Raw genomic sequence first — 19,659 nt, 5'->3', positions numbered from 1 at the left:
GCGCACGGTGACGTACTCTATGGCGGGGGAATTCCTGCGGTGCACACGCCCAATATACCAGGCCGTGGGACCAGGAACTCCCCTCCCCCCCCCCCCCCCCCCCCCCCCCCGTAACGTGCCGAACCGCCACGTGACGGGAACCTTGAAGGACAGGGGGTGTACCCCTGACCGACAGAACAATGGGGAGAGGAAAGGTTACCAGTTCACCCCTTTACGACCCCACACCCATGATACGACGTAACGACAAAAAGAGAATATGACACAGTCATAGTCAGCTCTATGAAGCGTTTCACAGCTCCACACAGCGCACGAGCTAACCTGCTATCTGATTTTTACTAAGGAAAAACACAGAATAGAGAGGGCTCTAAGAACCCCGGTCCAACATACACATGTGCTTCTGTGGCCAGTACAACCCAGTTGTAGGTCACATGACACACACAACCCATCATCATCACAATGAGAGAATACATCATTCTTGATTAGTATCGACCACAGGCCTTGCTAAGCACACGACAGCAACCAAACCAATTTCCCTTTAGGAAATAAGTTTCTCCAGCAGATTTAGCACAACCTCAGCAATCAAGCTGAGAGTTACATCGTATCCCTACCACACAAAAGACACAATTAATGCACAACATGTCTGATAGGAGGTGATAAAGTCCCCAGGGAACCGGGGGGGGAAAAACACAATCCTCCTATTTTACCCTCAATACGGCCAGTTAAAACAGGAAAACCTGTTAATGTGTGAACTCACTGTCCATTGTCATTACAGTCTGAGAAAGAACATTCTTTTACTCACTCGTCACCAAGCATAGCTTCATAGGTTAGTTGCCTTAGTAGTGAGTACACGGTACACATAAACACCATGATGTTTCTCACACAACAACCAGATCAATACATCACGACCTGCACGGAGAAGCTACTGCCAGTGACAAAAACAGCTCACACACAACCCGCAACGTATCTCAAATGCATTGCAACAACACACGTTTTGGGAAAAAACACCGTCATTCACAATACATTTAGCAAGGTAAAACCAGAAGACGTGTTATGAGGGTCTGGCCAACCCCGTACCTGCCCGGAACGCAGATCAGCGAAGTGCAGTCACAAGCGTCCCGTGTTGTTCGATCCGGGCAGCGTCGCCGCTCCACCAGTCGCTACAGTCCCCTTTGTTGACGCAATCCCCGTCTAGGCTCGGGCAGGGTTGACGAACATCCCCTGTCAAGGATGACGTCGTGGTCAAAAGTGTAAAACATGTTAAAAATCAAAGCACGTTCAACAGAATAGCATCAAGCTAACGGCTGCTCCAGCCGTTCGGGTGCTATCGCTTCCGCTCGCGAGACGCCGATCTACGACGCACGCGATCAGGAGCGAGCTCCCGGCGGCGCGCGAGAAGCCAAGCTACCCCGCGCCAGGCCACCGACCGGCTAACCGTAAGCTATGAACATGTAAACAATGACATAACACTCACCCAGACAGGCCGCCGTTCTGAACCCTCCTCACTTTTTAAGAGAAAAGGAAAAACAAGACGTCAACACCGCTTCACAACGGTGACAATAACACGTCCGGCGGAATCAGCACAGTACCAACTGGCCTGTATAGCTGACTTTGAACATGAATCTGCCGCTATCGCACATTACATGCACATATCCCCTCGTGAAGGAATACTCTCATTTGGATATGAAAGATGGGGTCTTAACACGGTGACAGAGAGAATCCACTCGTCCAGAACACACAGGGATCACCAGTGTCAATGGTCGCGGCCCACTAGTTAAACTATAATGGTCGCCAGACCAAGGCCTTCTGTCGCCTAGACGGCTAAACAAAGGACCCTAGCCTGGGGCCGGTTTCCATAAACTTTGTCTAGTAGCCCCCATAGCACTAACAGACAAGTGGAGCCCGCCAGCAAACACTACTCACCCAACCTGGAACGCACCGCTCCTCACAACAGCGGCATGTCCGACAGTTCAGCTGTGGCCTGACAGGTTTCACCCCAACAAACACAGCAAGGAACTGCAGTTGAGAAGCATGCAGCGGCGTGCTCCCAATACGAAAACCGGTGGAGGGTTTGTAGAATGATCAACATCTTCTAGACACTCCAGTACGAAGACAATATCGCCGTATTTTCTCGAAAATAGTGAGAGAGAAAATAAAGATATGATGTCAACGTATCCTTGTTTCCCAAGCTGTTCCTAATCCAATTTCTTCCATCATGGTGTCAAGTGTGGGGATCTACCGAGGCACCTCTTCCTTGTGGTGAAAGCGAGAAGGAGGAGAGCAGGTGACCACACACCTGCTTATGAAGGTAAGCTGATGAGGGGTGTGGTCAGACTAATACTGGTATTAGAGGTACATTTGTGGTTTATTCAGTACGCGTGCACGTACGCGAGATAGTGCAGAAGGCGAAGCCAAGCTAAGCCACTAACGATACAGAACCTTTTCACTGCCACACTACAGAAGGTTAACCCCTTCACTACCACACTACAGGCGGTTAACCGTCTGTAGTGTGGTCGTGAAAGGGTTAACCCCCTGTAGTGTGGTTGTGAAAGGGTTAACCCCTTTGCCGTGTGGCAGTGAAAGGGTTAACCCTCTGTATTGTCGCAGTGAGAGGGTTGACCCTTTGGTAGTGTGGTAGTGAAAGGGTTAACCATCTATAGTGTGGTAGTGAAAGGGTTAACCTTCTGTAGTGTGGTTGTGAAAGGGTTAACCCCTTTGTCGTGGGCCAGTGAAAGGGTTAACCCTCTGTATTGTCGCAGTGAAAGGGTTAACCATTTGGTAGTGTGGCAGTGAAAGGGTTAAAGAGTAATGAAACACTGAACCCTTGCTGCCATAGTGCTTGATGTTTTCACCCTGTTGCACTCTCTCACCCATCCCCACTGATGTGATGTCATATTGCCCCCTTTGATACTAAAATTGTAAATGGTGCATTTATATAGCGTTTTTATTTTTATGCAAAGTGCTTTAGAATTTTTTTGTTCCTCACTCATTCACTTGTTCACTCACACACTCACACACCGATGGCGGAGGCCAAACCATGCAAGGTGCCAACCTGCTCATCGGGAGCAATTAGGGGTTAAGTGTCTTGCTCAAGGACACTTCGTCACGCTGCCCGGGAGTATGGGAAATGGCGCTTACCGTCTCCTCCAGAGTAGGACAAGAAGATACTGTGGAGACCAGTTTCCTCTCTGTGGGTTCAGCAGAAAGCTATCCGGCCGCCAGCTAGCCCAGCTTAGCACAAATGAATGGAAGCAGATACGGATCAGCTGGCCCAGCTTAAAACTCTGGGAGATGTGTTTTTTGGCCCCAACAGGTCCGTATCCGCATCCATTAGTTTGTGCTAAGCTAGGCTAGCTTGCGGCCGGATAGCTTTCTGCTGAACGCACACAGAGAGGAAATTGGTCTTGTGTTGTCTTGACTTTGGAGGAGATAGTAAGCGCATTTTAAACCCACACAGCTTGTCCAAGGGAAGCAACAGTTGTGATTGGAGGATCAAGAAAAGAGGGCGGGGTTTAAAATGGGGCCATTGTAGGGCTGAACGATTAATCGATTTAAAATAAAAATCGCGATTTGGAATGATGCAATTATCAAATCGCAAAAAAAAAAAATCGCTATTATTATTATTATTATTATTATTATTATTATTATTATTATTATTATTATTATTATTATTATTATTATTATTATTATTATTATTATTATTATTATATATTTTTTTTAACCAGGAAGTCCCATTGAGATACAAGATCGGCTTGGGAGAGGGAGGTAAGGGGTTTTAGATTGTGTGTTGTGAAGTTTAGACTTCAGAGAGGGAGAGTAAAGTACAGAAAAAAAGGTACCGTTGGGTACCGGTATCGATTCCCAGATAAAAAAAAATGTTTGATCCACTTTTTCTCCCATTTTCTATATTTTCTCCCATCCCAATTTCGTATCATCCAATTCAACCCTCCCCTGTCACGAACGCTGTTTCTTGCCTCCCACAAGCCGGCTGCAATGTGGACTAAGTCACACATAGCACAAGTCCCCTCCGGTACTTGAGGTAACAGCAGTCGCATCTTTTCACCTGCGCAGCTCGATCTCTCAGTGGCGAGGAGTAACGCGTGGGAGGCTCACGCTGCCCCCGACACTTCCTGATTCTACTGCGCAGGCGCACCAACCGACCTGTAGGAGTCGCTGTCCACAACGCCCGATCCCCACCCATCAGTTTCCCACCCCCTAATACGGCCAATGTGTATTAGTACGGACGACCAGCTAAACTGAAAGCAATGTGGAGCGCTGGGCTCGAACAGGCGAGCCCAGCGTCTCCGCATTTGTGGCGAGCGCCTTGCCCACTACGCCACGTAGCCGCCCTGATTCCCAGATAAAAATAAACATTTTCAGGCTCGGTGTCCCGAAAAGACCCACCGCGTTGGCCAGATGCAAGCCGCATTTTACAATAAACCTCTGTGGGGCTGCTTACATTTTTTTTTTATAATCGCAAATTGAATCGCAATCGCAATATCTGTCAGAAAAATCGCAATTAGATTATTTCCCAAAATCGTGCAGCCCTAGTCCATTGCTTTCCATTACTGTAAGAGGAGTTTCTTCCTTCTGTGCTCCAGGTACCCATTCTACATGCTGGCCTGCATTGAGACGGAGTGGAAGCTCCTGACCTGGCTGAGATACACCATCTGGATACCTCTTTACCCCCTAGGGGTTCTAGCAGAAGGTTTGTCAGGTTTTGTCTCATCTAGTTATGAATAATGTGATCTATAAGTTACTGTGCATTGCTGTAGGAATGGATGTGTACACGCTAGGCGGATATACGGACGGGTGACAAATGGAAGGAAAAACCAACATAAAGTGTAAAGGTGTTGGGGCACCATGACCCGCGAGAACAGCTTCAATGCACCTTGGCATAGATTCTACAAGTCTCTGGAACTCTACTGGAGGGATGCGACACCATTCTCTCAAAACATTATTCCCTCATTCTGTGTTTTGACAAAGGTGGCGGAAGGCGCTGTCTAACACGTCGGTCCAAAATCACCCATACTGTAGGTGTTCAATTGGGTAGAGATCTGGTGACTGTGAAGGCCACAGCATCATTGTCATACTCGAACCATTCAGTAACTCCCCCGTGTCCTGTGGATGGGGGCGTTGTCGTCCTGGAATCATAGGGTAAAGGTGATCGCTCAGAATACCTTTTGTATTGGTTTGCAGTGACCCTTCCCTCTAAGGGGACAAGTGGACCAAAACCATGCCCCCCCCCCCCCCCCCAACACACACACACATCATAATTGCTTATATGTATCATGCAGTTACACCTCTCTGGAAGCATCTGCATTTGTTATGCTTCTTCACTCATTTATTAAGGACTTTCCTTTCATTTGTCACCCGTTGAATTGATGGATAGATGGATATATATAGACAGACAGACAGACAGACAGACAGACAGACAGATGTATTTATTTCTGTGTTTATGTTTAAAAACCATTGTTCCAGTCTCAATCTGTCCTCCTGTGTGTGTCTAGCGGTGGCTGTGATCCAGTCCCTTCCCATCTTTGATGAGACTGGCCTGTTCAGCCTCCCTCTCCCCAGAGTTCTGGGCACGTCCCTCAGCTTCTCCTACACCCTGCAGGTCTACCTGGTCCTCATGTTCCTCGGTAAGACAGCATCACACTCTGCTAGCTGCAACAGAACCTCAACATCACCCTCTCTGCTCTGCTAGCTGCAACAGAACCTTAACATCACCCTCTCTGCTCTGCTAGCTGCAACAGAACCTTAACATCACCCTCTCTGCTAGCTGCAACAGAACCTTAACATCACCCTCTCTGCTCTGCTAGCTGCAACAGAACCTTAACATCACCCTCTCTGCTAGCTGCAACAGAACCTTAACATCACCCTCTCTGCTAGCTGCAACAGAACCTTAACATCACCCTCTCTGCTCTGCTAGCTGCAACAGAACCTTAACATCACCCTCTCTACTCTGCTAGCTGCAACAGAACCTTAACACCACCCTCTCTGCTCTGCTAGCTGCAACAGAACCTTAACATCACCCTCTCTGCTCTCCTAGCTGCAACAGAACCTTAACATCACCCTCTCTGCTCTGCTAGCTGCAACAGAACCTTAACATCACCCTCTCTACTCTGCTAGCTGCAACAGAACCTTAACATCACTCTCTCTGCTAGCTGCAACAGAACCTTAACAACACCCTCTCTGCTCTGCTAGCTGCAACAGAACCTTAACACCACCCTCTCTGCTCTGCTAGCTGCAACAGAACCTTAACATCACCCTCTCTGCTCTCCTAGCTGCAACAGAACCTCAACACCACCCTCTCTGCTCTGCTAGCTGCAACAGAACCTTAACAACACCCTCTCTGCTCTGCTAGCTGCAACAGAACCTTAACACCACCCTCTCTGCTCTGCTAGCTGCAACAGAACCTTAACACCACCCTCTCTGCTCTGCTAGCTGCAACAGAACCTTAACATCACCCTCTCTGCTCTGGTAGCTGCAACAGAACCTTAACATCACCCTCTCTGCTCTGCTAGCTGCAACAGAACCTCAACATCACCCTCTCTGCTAGCTGCAACAGAACCTTAACACCACCCTCTCTGCTCTGCTAGCTGCAACAGAACCTTAACACCACCCTCTCTGCTCTGCTAGCTGCAACAGAACCTCAACATCACCCTCTCTGCTCTGCTAGCTGCAACAGAACCTTAACATCACCCTCTCTGCTCTGCTAGCTGCAACAGAACCTTAACATCACCCTCTCTGCTCTCCTAGCTGCAACAGAACCTTAACATCACCCTCTCTGCTAGCTGCAACAGAACCTTAACATCACCCTCTCTGCTAGCTGCAACAGAACCTTAACATCACCCTCTCTGCTAGCTGCAACAGAACCTTAACACCACCCTCTCTGCTCTGCTAGCTGCAACAGAACCTTAACATCACCCTCTCTACTCTCCTAGCTGCAACAGAACCTTAACATCACCCTCTCTGCTCTGCTAGCTGCAACAGAACCTTAACATCACCCTCTCTACTCTCCTAGCTGCAACAGAACCTTAACACCACCCTCTCTGCTCTGCTAGCTGCAACAGAACCTCAACACCACCCTCTCTGCTCTGCTAGCTGCAACAGAACCTCAACACCACCCTCTCTGCTCTGCTAGCTGCAACAGAACCTTAACACCACCCTCTCTGCTCTGCTAACTGCAACAGAACCTTAACACCACCCTCTCTGCTCTGCTAACTGCAACAGAACCTTAACATCACCCTCTCTGCTAGCTGCAACAGAACCTTAACATCACCCTCTCTGCTCTGCTAGCTGCAACAGAACCTTAACATCACCCTCTCTGCTAGCTGCAACAGAACCTTAACACCACCCTCTCTGCTCTGCTATCTGCAACAGAACCTTAACATCACTCTCTCTGCTCTGCTAGCTGCAACAGAACCTCAACACCACCCTCTCTGCTCTGCTAGCTGCAACAGAACCTTAACACCACCCTCTCTGCTCTGCTAGCTGCAACAGAACCTTAACACCACCCTCTCTGCTCTGCTAGCTGCAACAGAACCTTAACATCACCCTCTCTACTCTGCTAGCTGCAACAGAACCTTAACATCACCCTCTCTACTCTGCTAGCTGCAACAGAACCTCAACACCACCCTCTCTACTCTGCTAGCTGCAACAGAACCTTAACATCACCCTCTCTACTCTGCTAGCTGCAACAGAACCTTAACACCACCCTCTCTACTCTGCTAGCTGCAACAGAACCTTAACATCACCCTCTCTACTCTGCTAGCTGCAACAGAACCTTAACATCACCCTCTCTACTCTGCTAGCTGCAACAGAACCTTAACACCACCCTCTCTGCTCTGCTAGCTGCAACAGAACCTTAACATCACCCTCTCTGCTAGCTGCAACAGAACCTCAACACCACCCTCTCTGCTCTGCTAGCTGCAACAGAACCTTAACACCGCCCTCTCTGCTAGCTGCAACAGAACCTTAACATCACCCTCTCTGCTCTGCTAACTGCAACAGAACCTCAACACCACCCTCTCTGCTCTGCTAGCTGCAACAGAACCTCAACACCACCCTCTCTGCTCTGCTAGCTGCAACAGAACCTTAACACCACCCTCTCTGCTCTGCTAGCTGCAACAGAACCTTAACATCACCCTCTCTGCTCTGCTAGCTGCAACAGAACCTTAACATCACTCTCTCTGCTCTGCTAGCTGCAACAGAACCTTAACAACACCCTCTCTGCTCTGCTAGCTGCAACAGAACCTTAACATCACCCTCTCCTAGCTGCAACAGAACCTTAACAACACCCTCTCTGCTCTCCTAGCTGCAACAGAACCTTAACGTTACCCTCTCTGCTCTGCTAGCTGCAACAGAACCTCAACACCACTCTCTCTGCTAGCTGCAACAGAACCTTAACACCACCCTCTCTGCTCTGCTAGCTGCAACAGAACCTCAACACCACCCTCTCTGCTCTGCTAGCTGCAACAGAACCTCAACACCACCCTCTCTGCTCTGCTAGCTGCAACAGAACCTTAACATCACTCTCTCTGCTCTGCTAGCTGCAACAGAACCTTAACATCACCCTCTCTGCTCTGCTAGCTGCAACAGAACCTTAACACCACCCTCTCTGCTAGCTGCAACAGAACCTTAACATCACCCTCTCTACTCTCCTAGCTGCAACAGAACCTTAACACCACCCTCTCTGCTCTGCTAGCTGCAACAGAACCTTAACATCACCCTCTCTGCTAGCTGCAACAGAACCTTAACATCACCCTCTCTACTCTGCTAGCTGCAACAGAACCTCAACACCACCCTCTCTGCTCTGCTAGCTGCAACAGAACCTTAACACCACCCTCTCTGCTCTGCTAGCTGCAACAGAACCTTAACATCACCCTCTCTGCTAGCTGCAACAGAACCTTAACATCACCCTCTCTACTCTGCTAGCTGCAACAGAACCTCAACACCACCCTCTCTGCTCTGCTAGCTGCAACAGAACCTTAACACCACCCTCTCTGCTCTGCTAACTGCAACAGAACCTCAACACCACCCTCTCTGCTCTGCTAGCTGCAACAGAACCTTAACATCACCCTCTCTGCTCTGCTAGCTGCAACAGAACCTTAACATCACCCTCTCCTAGCTGCAACAGAACCTTAACAACACCCTCTCTGCTCTCCTAGCTGCAACAGAACCTTAACGTTACCCTCTCTGCTCTGCTAGCTGCAACAGAACCTTAACACCACCCTCTCTGCTCTGCTAGCTGCAACAGAACCTCAACACCACCCTCTCTGCTCTGCTAGCTGCAACAGAACCTCAACATCACCCTCTCTGCTCTGCTAGCTGCAACAGAACCTTAACACCACCCTCTCTGCTAGCTGCAACAGAACCTCAACAACACCCTCTCTGCTCTGCTAACTGCAACAGAACCTCAACAACACCCTCTCTGCTCTGCTAGCTGCAACAGAACCTTAACATCACCCTCTCTGCTCTGCTAGCTGCAACAGAACCTCAACATCACTCTCTCTGCTCTGCTAGCTGCAACAGAACCTTAACACCACCCTCTCTGCTCTGCTAGCTGCAACAGAACCTTAACATCACCCTCTCTGCTAGCTGCAACAGAACCTTAACATCACCCTCTCTGCTCTGCTAGCTGCAACAGAACCTTAACACCACCCTCTCTGCTAGCTGCAACAGAACCTTAACATCACCCTCTCTACTCTCCTAGCTGCAACAGAACCTTAACATCACCCTCTCTGCTCTGCTAGCTGCAACAGAACCTTAACATCACCCTCTCTGCTAGCTGCAACAGAACCTTAACATCACCCTCTCTACTCTCCTAGCTGCAACAGAACCTTAACACCACCCTCTCTGCTCTGCTAGCTGCAACAGAACCTTAACACCACCCTCTCTGCTCTCCTAGCTGCAACAGAACCTTAACATCACCCTCTCTACTCTCCTAGCTGCAACAGAACCTTAACACCACCCTCTCTGCTCTCCTAGCTGCAACAGAACCTTAACACCACCCTCTCTGCTCTGCTAGCTGCAACAGAACCTCAACACCACCCTCTCTGCTCTGCTAGCTGCAACAGAACCTTAACACCACCCTCTCTGCTCTCCTAGCTGCAACAGAACCTTAACACCACCCTCTCTGCTCTGCTAACTGCAACAGAACCTCAACACCACCCTCTCTGCTCTGCTAGCTGCAACAGAACCTCAACAACACCCTCTCTGCTCTGCTAGCTGCAACAGAACCTTAACATCACCCTCTCTGCTCTGCTAGCTGCAACAGAACCTTAACATCACCCTCTCTGCTAGCTGCAACAGAACCTTAACATCACCCTCTCCTAGCTGCAACAGAACCTTAACAACACCCTCTCTGCTCTGCTAGCTGCAACAGAACCTCAACAACACCCTCTCTGCTCTGCTAACTGCAACAGAACCTCAACAACACCCTCTCTGCTCTGCTAGCTGCAACAGAACCTCAACACCACCTCTCTGCTCTGCTAGCTGCAACAGAACCTTAACAACACCCTCTCTGCTCTGCTAACTGCAACAGAACCTTAACACCACCCTCTCTGCTAGCTGCAACAGAACCTCAACACCGCCCTCTCTGCTATCTGCAACAGAACCTTAACACCACCCTCTCTGCTCTGCTAGCTGCAACAGAACCTTAACATCACCCTCTCTGCTCTGCTAGCTGCAACAGAACCTTAACAACACCCTCTCTGCTCTGCTAGCTGCAACAGAACCTCAACACCACCCTCTCTGCTCTGCTAGCTGCAACAGAACCTTAACAACACCCTCTCTGCTCTGCTAGCTGCAACAGAACCTCAACACCACCCTCTCTGCTCTGCTAGCTGCAACAGAACCTTAACACCACCCTCTCTGCTAGCTGCAACAGAACCTTAACATCACCCTCTCTGCTCTGCTAGCTGCAACAGAACCTCAACATCACCCTCTCTGCTCTGCTAGCTGCAACAGAACCTTAACACCACCCTCTCTGCTCTGCTAGCTGCAACAGAACCTTAACAACACCCTCTCTGCTCTGCTAGCTGCAACAGAACCTTAACACCACCCTCTCTGCTAGCTGCAACAGAACCTTAACATCACCCTCTCTGCTCTGCTAGCTGCAACAGAACCTCAACATCACCCTCTCTGCTCTGCTAGCTGCAACAGAACCTTAACACCACCCTCTCTGCTCTGCTAGCTGCAACAGAACCTTAATGTCACCCTCTCTGCTCTGCTATCAATCAATCAATCAAATTTATTTATAAAGCACATTTCACATGACGCGTGTCAACCAAAGTGCTGTACAGAGGGTAAATACATAAATACATAAGATACATATAGACAACAATCACACTCCGTTTTATGGGAGGGCACACAGGCAAACACATAGAAAAACAGGGCATGAGTCAGTGAACGGGAAAGGCTAGTAGGTAGAAGTGGGTTTTGAGCCTCGATTTGAAGGCATCTATCGAGGGGGCGAGCCTAATGGAGGTGGGGATGCTGTTCCACAGTTCAGGGGCTGCGATAGCAAAGGCACGGCCCCCCCTGAGCTTGAGGTTAGACCTCCGGACTGTCAGGAGCCTCTGATCGGCTGACCTGAGGGACCTGGTGTTGGAATAGGGGGATAGGAGGTCTGAGATGTAGGAGGGTGTGTGACCATTAAGGGCTTTAAAAACAAATAGGAGAACCTTAAAATCTATCCTGTAGCGTACTGGGAGCCAATGAAGGGAGGCAAGGACAGGGGTGATGTGGTCTCTCTTGCGGGTTCCGGTCAACAGTCTGGCAGCAGCGTTTTGTACCAGTTGTAAGCGGGACAGGGAAGACTGGTTAATGCCTATATAGAGGGAGTTGCAGTAGTCTAATCTAGATGAAATGAAGGCGTGAATGACTCTCTGAAGGTCTGCAGGGGAGAGAAGGGCTTTGAGTTTGGCAATGGTGCGTAGTTGGAAAAAACATGCCTTTACCACTGAGTTTACTTGTCTGTCAAATTTAAATTGTGGATCAAAAATGACACCTAGGTTCTTGACATACGGCTTGACCAGGGAGGACAGGTTGCCAAGGCTGTTGGTAAGGGTGGTGACAGCGTCTGGGGGACCAAAGAGGATTATTTCGGATTTGTTTTGATTTAGTTGTAGAGAGTTTTGTGCCATCCAACATTTAACATCATCCAGGCAGGATATGAGACTGTTAAGTAGAGACTGGTTGTTGGGTTTCAGGGAAACATAAAGCTGTGTGTCGTCAGCATAACAGTGAAAAGAGATGTTGTGTTTCTGAATGATTGGACCAAGGGGTAGCATGTAAAGGGAGAACAGGATCGGGCCAAGGATGGACCCTTGTGGGACCCCACAGGAGAGGGAGGTTGAGGGGGAGGAGCAGTTGGCGATGTTGACAGCAAAGCTTCTATTTGTGAGATAGGAGGAAAACCATGCTAATGCAGTGTCACTGACACCAACCCCATGTTGGAGACGATCTAATAAAATGGTGTGATCAACAGTGTCGAAGGCTGCACTGAGGTCAAGCAGCATTAAAATAGAGCAGTCACGGTTGTCAGCGGCGAGGAGTAGGTCATTTGACACTTTAAGGAGGGCTGATTCTGTGCTATGGCCAGTCCTGAACCCTGACTGAAATGTCTCCAGGATGCTGTTCTGGTGCAGGTAGGGAGACAATTGGCACAGAACAACCTTTTCAAGTATTTTTGACAGAAAAGGAAGCTTGGAAATGGGCCTGTAATTACTGTGCAGGGTGGGGTCAAGGTTTGGTTTTTTCAATAGGGGCTGGACTACTGCATGTTTAAAGCAGGATGGAACAGTACCAGTTGCCAGGGAGCTGTTAATAATGGAGAGGATGCTGGGACCGGTTGTGTGAAAAACCTGTTTCAGGAGAGCAGTGGGAACAGTGTCAAGGGGGCAGGTTGCAGGTTTCATAGAGGAAACTATCTCTGTGAGGGTGAGTAGACTGATGGGCTGAAAGCAGGTCAGTGTAGATGAGCAGACCAGAGGGACAGCTACATTACGTGTGGGGGGTGAGATGTTCCTTCTGATATTTTCAACTTTGGTGGTGAAAAAATTTGAGAATTCCTCACACTTAGCTGGGGACACATCCAGGCAGGTGCTGGGGGGGGGGCTAATGAGAGAGTTGATGGTAGTGAACAGGGTCCTGGGGTTGTGGGAGTTGTTGATGAGGTCAGAAAAATATGTGATTCTCGCCGCTTTAACCGCTAGCTGGTAGTTAATGCGACTGTCCCTAAGCATTTCAAGTGAAACTTGAAGTTTGTCACGTTTCCACTTCCGCTCTGCCTTCCTATACTCTTTTCTCTGGGCTCTGGTGTTATCATTGAGCCAGGGCTGCCCTTTAGGCTTAGCTAGCTGCAACAGAACCTTAACACCACCCTCTCTGCTCTGCTAGCTGCAACAGAACCTTAACACCACCCTCTCTGCTCTGCTAGCTGCAACAAAACCTTAACATCACCCTCTCTGCTCTGCTAGCTGCAACAGAACCTTAACATCACCCTCTCTGCTAGCTGCAACAGAACCTTAACATCACTCTCTCTGCTCTGCTAGCTGCAACAGAACCTTAACATCACTCTCTCTGCTCTGCTAGCTGCAACAGAACCTTAACATCACCCTCTCTGCTCTGCTAGCTGCAACAGAACCTTAACATCACTCTCTCTGCTCTGCTAGCTGCAACAGAACCTTAACATCACCCTCTCTGCTCTGCTAGCTGCAACAGAACCTTAACATCACCCTCTCTGCTAGCTGCAACAGAACCTTAACAACACCCTCTCTGCTCTGCTAGCTGCAACAGAACCTTAACATCACCCTCTCTGCTCTGCTAGCTGCAACAGAACCTTAATGTCACCCTCTCTACTCTCCTAGCTGCAACAGAACCTTAACATCACCCTCTCTACTCTGCTAGCTGCAACAGAACCTTAACATCACCCTCTCTCCTAGCTGCAACAGAACCTTAACATCACCCTCTCTCCTAGCTGCAACAGAACCTCAACAACACCCTCTCTGCTCTCCTAGCTGCAACAGAACCTTAACACCACCCTCTCTGCTCTGCTAGCTGCAACAGAACCTTAACATCACCCTCTCTCCTAGCTGCAACAGAACCTTAACAACACCCTCTCTGCTCTGCTAGCTGCAACAGAACCTTAACACCGCCCTCTCTGCTCTGCTAGCTGCAACAGAACCTTAACACCACCCTCTCTGCTAGCTGCAACAGAACCTTAATGTCACCCTCTCTACTCTGCTAGAACATTTCTGCAAAAGAATCTTCAAGTACAAGCAAATACAGAAAATAAACAAATAAACATAATAAATAAATAAGTCTGATGAGGAGCAGGTGTGCTCAAAACGCCACTAGCTGGAGCCCTGCAGGCTGTTATTTATGTGTTCATTTTCTATCTCCTATGAAACGTTGATGATGAGATGAACTAAACAAAATATTTACTGTTTCTTCTCCTCCTCCTCAGGCCTCTTTGTCAATTTCCGGCACCTTTACAAGCAGAGGAGGAGACGCTTCCGCTCCAGGAAGAGGAAAGCCAACTAAAGGATAGGATTATGAACACCACACAACCCCCCCCCCCCCCCACACACATCTTGTTTTTATTGTCTCACTGCTGGCTACCTTCTCTCTCCACTCCCTCTGAAACCTGTTCCTAACCGCTAACTGTGCATCCTAACTGCAAGCCGGCGAATGCTCCAAGATATCACGTTGAAAATTATCTTGATCCGAACAATAATGGCAGAGATGAGGGATGGAACCAGCCTTTATTTATTTATCCTTTATTTATCCAGGAATGTCCCATTGAGATACAAGATCTCTTCTTCCAGGGAGTTTATGAAGGATATCACAGAGATAAGGGATGGAACCAGCCTTTATGAAGGATATCACAGAGATGAGGGATGGAACCAGCCTTTATGAAGGATATCACAGAGATAAGGGATGGAACCAGCCTTTATGAAGGATATCACAGAGATGAGGGATGGAACCAGCCTTTATGAAGGATATCACAGAGATGAGGGATGGAACCAGCCTTTATGAAGGATATCACAGAGATGAGGGATGGAACCAGCCTTTATGAAGGATATCACAGAGATAAAGGATGAGAACCAACAAGCTTTTATGGGTGTTCTCTATTTTCTGTGAGCAGGCAACCTTAATCTTATTTAGCAAAGCTTGGAGGCATTTATTGCCATAATGTCATACGCATAATGTCGGCTAACCATGTAATTCATTATTACAACTGTACCTCTTCTCTAATTTGCACAATTAATTATAACCAGTAAGTTGCTATACGACCACTAAACTAAACTGCAGCATACAGGTTAATTCACCTCAGACAATCAAAAATTTTCTAGAAGTCTGGTTTGGTTTGGTTTTCCACCAAAACCCACAGTTTGGAGGCAGGATACCAGCGTCACCGATTTCTGAAGCCAGGATGACGACGCGCACTCTGTTCGCTGTCCTGCGTTCAGGGACGTTGGAACTTTAAATCGACAGGGGGTGTGGCCTATCTGCGAAAAAAATAAAATGATAATAATAATAATAATTCAGACCGCCTAACGTCCTTTTAAATGAAAATGACGTGAGGGAGTGAGACGTACATTGTTCAGAATGGCTTTGAAATAGCCTACTATACGTGAATTCTAATGTATTTTTATTTATTTTTATCAAAATGACAACGTGGCAGGGAGGCGAGTGAGAGGAACATTTGTTGTTTAGAATGGCTTTGAAATAAGTTATTTCTAATGACCCTTTAACTGAAAATGACGTGAGGCGTCTTTTGTGCAGTAACTGAAGCTGCCAATAGGGGGTGCTGCCGCACCCCCCTTTCCAACGTCTCTGCCTGCGTTGTCCATCTGGACGCGTGTATGCTTTCCGCAACGCAGTTCGGTTTCCGGGTTCCTCTGATTGGCCGTGACCCGCGCTAGCACGCCACCTTATCCACCGCTGCCGCTCTGCTGTGTGTTGTGTTGCAGCGCGCGGCAGAGCGGCAGAGGTCCCTGCCTTCCTCAATTTATACGCATGGAAGTATTGACTACGCCGTAACGAATCAATAAAAAAATACGCCGTTAACTGGAATATGTTGTGCCTTTACACATATGTTGGATTATGTAATTGGTTTGTCATGACAAACAAATAAAAAAATCGCGATTTACCCGCTGGCTACAACAACACACAGTGACTGCATGTAGTTGTTGTAGCCACCTCCTCAGAGGCAGGAACACTAAGCTCCCCCTTAAGCTCCAGGAGAGAGGAGAGAGGCTGAAAACCTGCAGTTCTTGCCCGACTGATGGGAGCCGAATCCCCGGATCCGATTTGTCTGATGAATACCCCCCAAAACATGGAGGTCCCGAATGCATGGAAGTATTGATTGCGCCGTAACGAATCATTAAAAAAAGATACCGTTAACTGGAATATGTTGTGCCTTTACACATATGTTGGATTGTGTAATTGTTTGTCATGACAAACAAATAAAATATCGCATCGCCCCGGCTGTCTCTGGCTTGCTCCAGCGGACACCAGAGCTCAGCCCGCGGCGAGAATATGCTGCCGCGAGCGGCATCGCTGAGCTCTGGTGTCCGCTGGAGCAAGCCAGAGACCGCCAGGCGAAACGATATTTTATTGGTTTGTCATGACAAACCATATTGTGCCATATGTGTAAAGGCACAACATATTCCAGTTAACGGTATATTTTTTTAATGATTCGTTACGGCGTAGTCAATACTTCCATGCGTATAAATTGAGGAAGGCAGCGACCTCTGCCGCTCTGGTGCGAGCTGCAACACAACACACAGAGCGAGAGCGGCAGCGGTGGATAAGGGGGCGTGCTAGCGCGGGTCACGTGGGGGTCGCGGCCAATCGGAGGAAACTGAACTGCGTTGCGGAAAGCATACACGCCATCTGGACGGCTTGCTTCACTGGAAATACTGGAAGCTATTTATTCTTTACTCTGCCGCTCGCTTGCTTGCATCGCTGTATGTTAGGAACGAGTGTTATACGTGTCTCACCTCACAGCTCCACTAGGAGAACTGTTCTGTTCCAAACCACGTCCTGTAAATCCCACCAACTGGGCAATGAAATGTATTTACTAGGACTGATTAGAGGTATTACCATGTTGATTGTCTTGCATTTCCAGTGCCCCGTGACATTTATTTATATTCATCAAGCTTGTCGAGAGTAGGAGGGCTTTGGCGGACCCTCCAGGATTTTTCAATCTGCAACATTTGACACAAATTCAACCAAACCCCCCCCGATCCCAATCTCTGCAATGTTTCCCCATATAATTGTCAAGCTCCTCGCAATTTTGGGGTTCTGGTTATAAATGTATCTAGTTTGGCCACTTACAGTACAGGTACATTTTCAAAAGAACGCAAGTGTAATCTGTTGGGAATCTTGTTTTCAAAAGAAGGGGAAGTATCCAGTGGGCGCCCTGCAGTTGGCCTTTTGACATACGTAGATGACATAACCTTGTAGCCCATCCTTCAGACTATATCCTGTGTTGATGACAATTTTGGTAACAGTGTATAAAGTCTCACCCAATGAAATGCTACAAGATTAAGTTGACATAGTTTACCCCTGTTGTGTGGAGGAGGCGTTGAACTGTATAAGGATGGTTGCAAGCTGGGGGAGCTCCAGTAGCTCACCACGTACCGCGAGCGCTATTTCAGCGCCGTGGACAACCGTGCTCGTCACGGATCTGGGGCTTAGCGAGTTCGAATCCCGACTGCAGCCGTGCCTTTCCCAGAGTGTCTTCCCCCCCCATCTGAACCCTTTCAGCCTGTTTCTGTCGGTCATCCTTGACCAGTATAAATGTGATAAACACATAAAAGAGCCAGGGGAAATGGCCAAAAGTTAAAAAAAAAAAAAAAAAAAGGATGGTTGCAAGCCAAGCCAGTTTGCCCATCAGAGAGATCTAACGTATCCGCCTGTTTATACCCACATTCCGCTTTGCGCTCATTTGAAAATATATCTGGTAATGTTACCTTGCAACATTGTAGCGACAAGTGATGATCTTCATTTGTCACTTTTCAACTTCTCTTCTTCACGGATGCACAATTTCTCGCAATTTAATCACACAAAAAACCTCAGCAAAATCCTGGTGATTGAAATATTGTTAAATATTGACCAAGCCATACAAGCTTCTCTTGTCCAGAAAGAACACACAATTATGTATTTATTTATTTATGAAGGCCTATGCTGAATGAACCATTGGCCGATGGCTGTATTGATGGAACGACAGTACAATACATTACCATGTAAACACCTGATGACTCTGATAGTGTTTTACAGAGATCCTGTGACTTGTTGTAGTGTCCATGTGTTGCTCATACATTCATAGACATGAGTCTCAAAGCCTGAGAGTGAGGCGGCCAAGACCTCCTGAGATGTCATCTGACTCTGCCGGGAGCTGTCAATGAATGGAAGACTTGACTTTGTGGATATTGTGACGTAGCGAGTGGGGTGATTTATGGGATGAGTACATGGATGTGATGGAACGGAAATCCCCCTCAAAACAATTTTTGTTTGTGAAACGGAGGGAAGTAGTAGATTCACCTTCTTAAGCTGATATGAATCGTTTTGATTGAAAGTCATAGTACAGATTAAAGTCTGATTGATGCAAGTTACATGAATAATAAGTAATTTTTGAAGAAATAAAAATACAATTCTGAAAATAGAATGTACACACACACACACACAGAGAGAGACACACACACACACTGTATATACATACATATGTTATTATTGCCGTTAATGAGATCATCAGTTGGAGTTCGTTGTTGCCCACCTTGTATTCCACCACTGCATCACTTTCCATGGCTGAATGTTCTGATACAGAAAGGTTAACACGACTACAAATGAAAACAACTGATTTGGGTTCAAGCGTGAACATTATGACTCCACAAAATCAATCAGTTACCCATCCATTGTCAGTCATAGTTCATTTGAGCATTGTGAACAAATATCGCAAGATCTTGTCTGCCCTGAGAGGCTCTGTCCCGGCCATATGAAAAACAGCTCAAGTATTTGGGGATAGTAGACTGAAAACGATTATTGCTGTAAACACTTTTTTTATATATATATATATATATATATATATATATATATATATATATATATGATTCTGCTTACAAGTATCTTTATAGGTTTACATTTGATCACTGTGCGCCTCAGAATGATTTGGTTTTGATTTATGACATCAAAATAATGATGATAATCCTAGAATCATCCTAAGAATGACATGTTTTGTAAAATAATCGCAAGCTCTGCTAAAGTAAACGAATGCCCCTCCCCCAGGATTGCGTAGTGCACCTTTTCAGATTCAGATCATTTTATTGTCACAGCTTTTTTTTTAAATGTACATACATTCAGAAAAACCTGAGATGCTTGTTTTTCCCGGCTCCTCAACTGTAGTAGATTTGTAAACATAGTACACAACGTATACTCTATCTATACAAACTATAACTATAAGCTAACTATAAACGAATTAATCGAAACATGTTTAACCCTTTCACTACGACACTACCAAATGGTTAACCCTTTCACTGCGACAATACAGAAGGTTAACCCTTTCACTGCCACTTGACAAATGGTTAACCCTTTCACTACCACACTACAGAAGGTTAACCCTTTCACTACCACTACAGATGGTTA

At 47.3% G+C, this 19,659-nt stretch overlaps 1 protein-coding gene across 1 annotated transcript in view; it reads left to right on the top strand.

Annotated features, from left to right (window-relative positions):
* LOC311247061 (very-long-chain (3R)-3-hydroxyacyl-CoA dehydratase-like) overlaps positions 1-16,360 on the top strand; it is a 35,738-nt gene extending 19,378 nt beyond the window's left edge. Inside the window, exons 9-11 of the mRNA XM_084337358.1 lie at positions 4,599-4,705; positions 5,508-5,639; positions 14,474-16,360. Coding sequence (XP_084193484.1) covers positions 4,599-4,705; positions 5,508-5,639; positions 14,474-14,550 — 316 coding nt within the window. The 3' untranslated portion in view covers positions 14,551-16,360. The remainder of the gene's footprint in view (positions 1-4,598; positions 4,706-5,507; positions 5,640-14,473) is intronic.
* Positions 16,361-19,659: the final 3,299 nt, after the last annotated feature.

The sequence above is a fragment of the Notolepis coatsorum genome (genome assembly GCF_963971535.1).
Source record: "Notolepis coatsorum genome assembly, chromosome: 20".
Lineage (NCBI taxonomy): Eukaryota > Metazoa > Chordata > Actinopteri > Aulopiformes > Paralepididae > Notolepis > Notolepis coatsorum.
The sequence above is the reverse complement of the archived record's forward strand: the minus strand, read 5'-3'. Positions and strand labels throughout refer to the sequence as shown.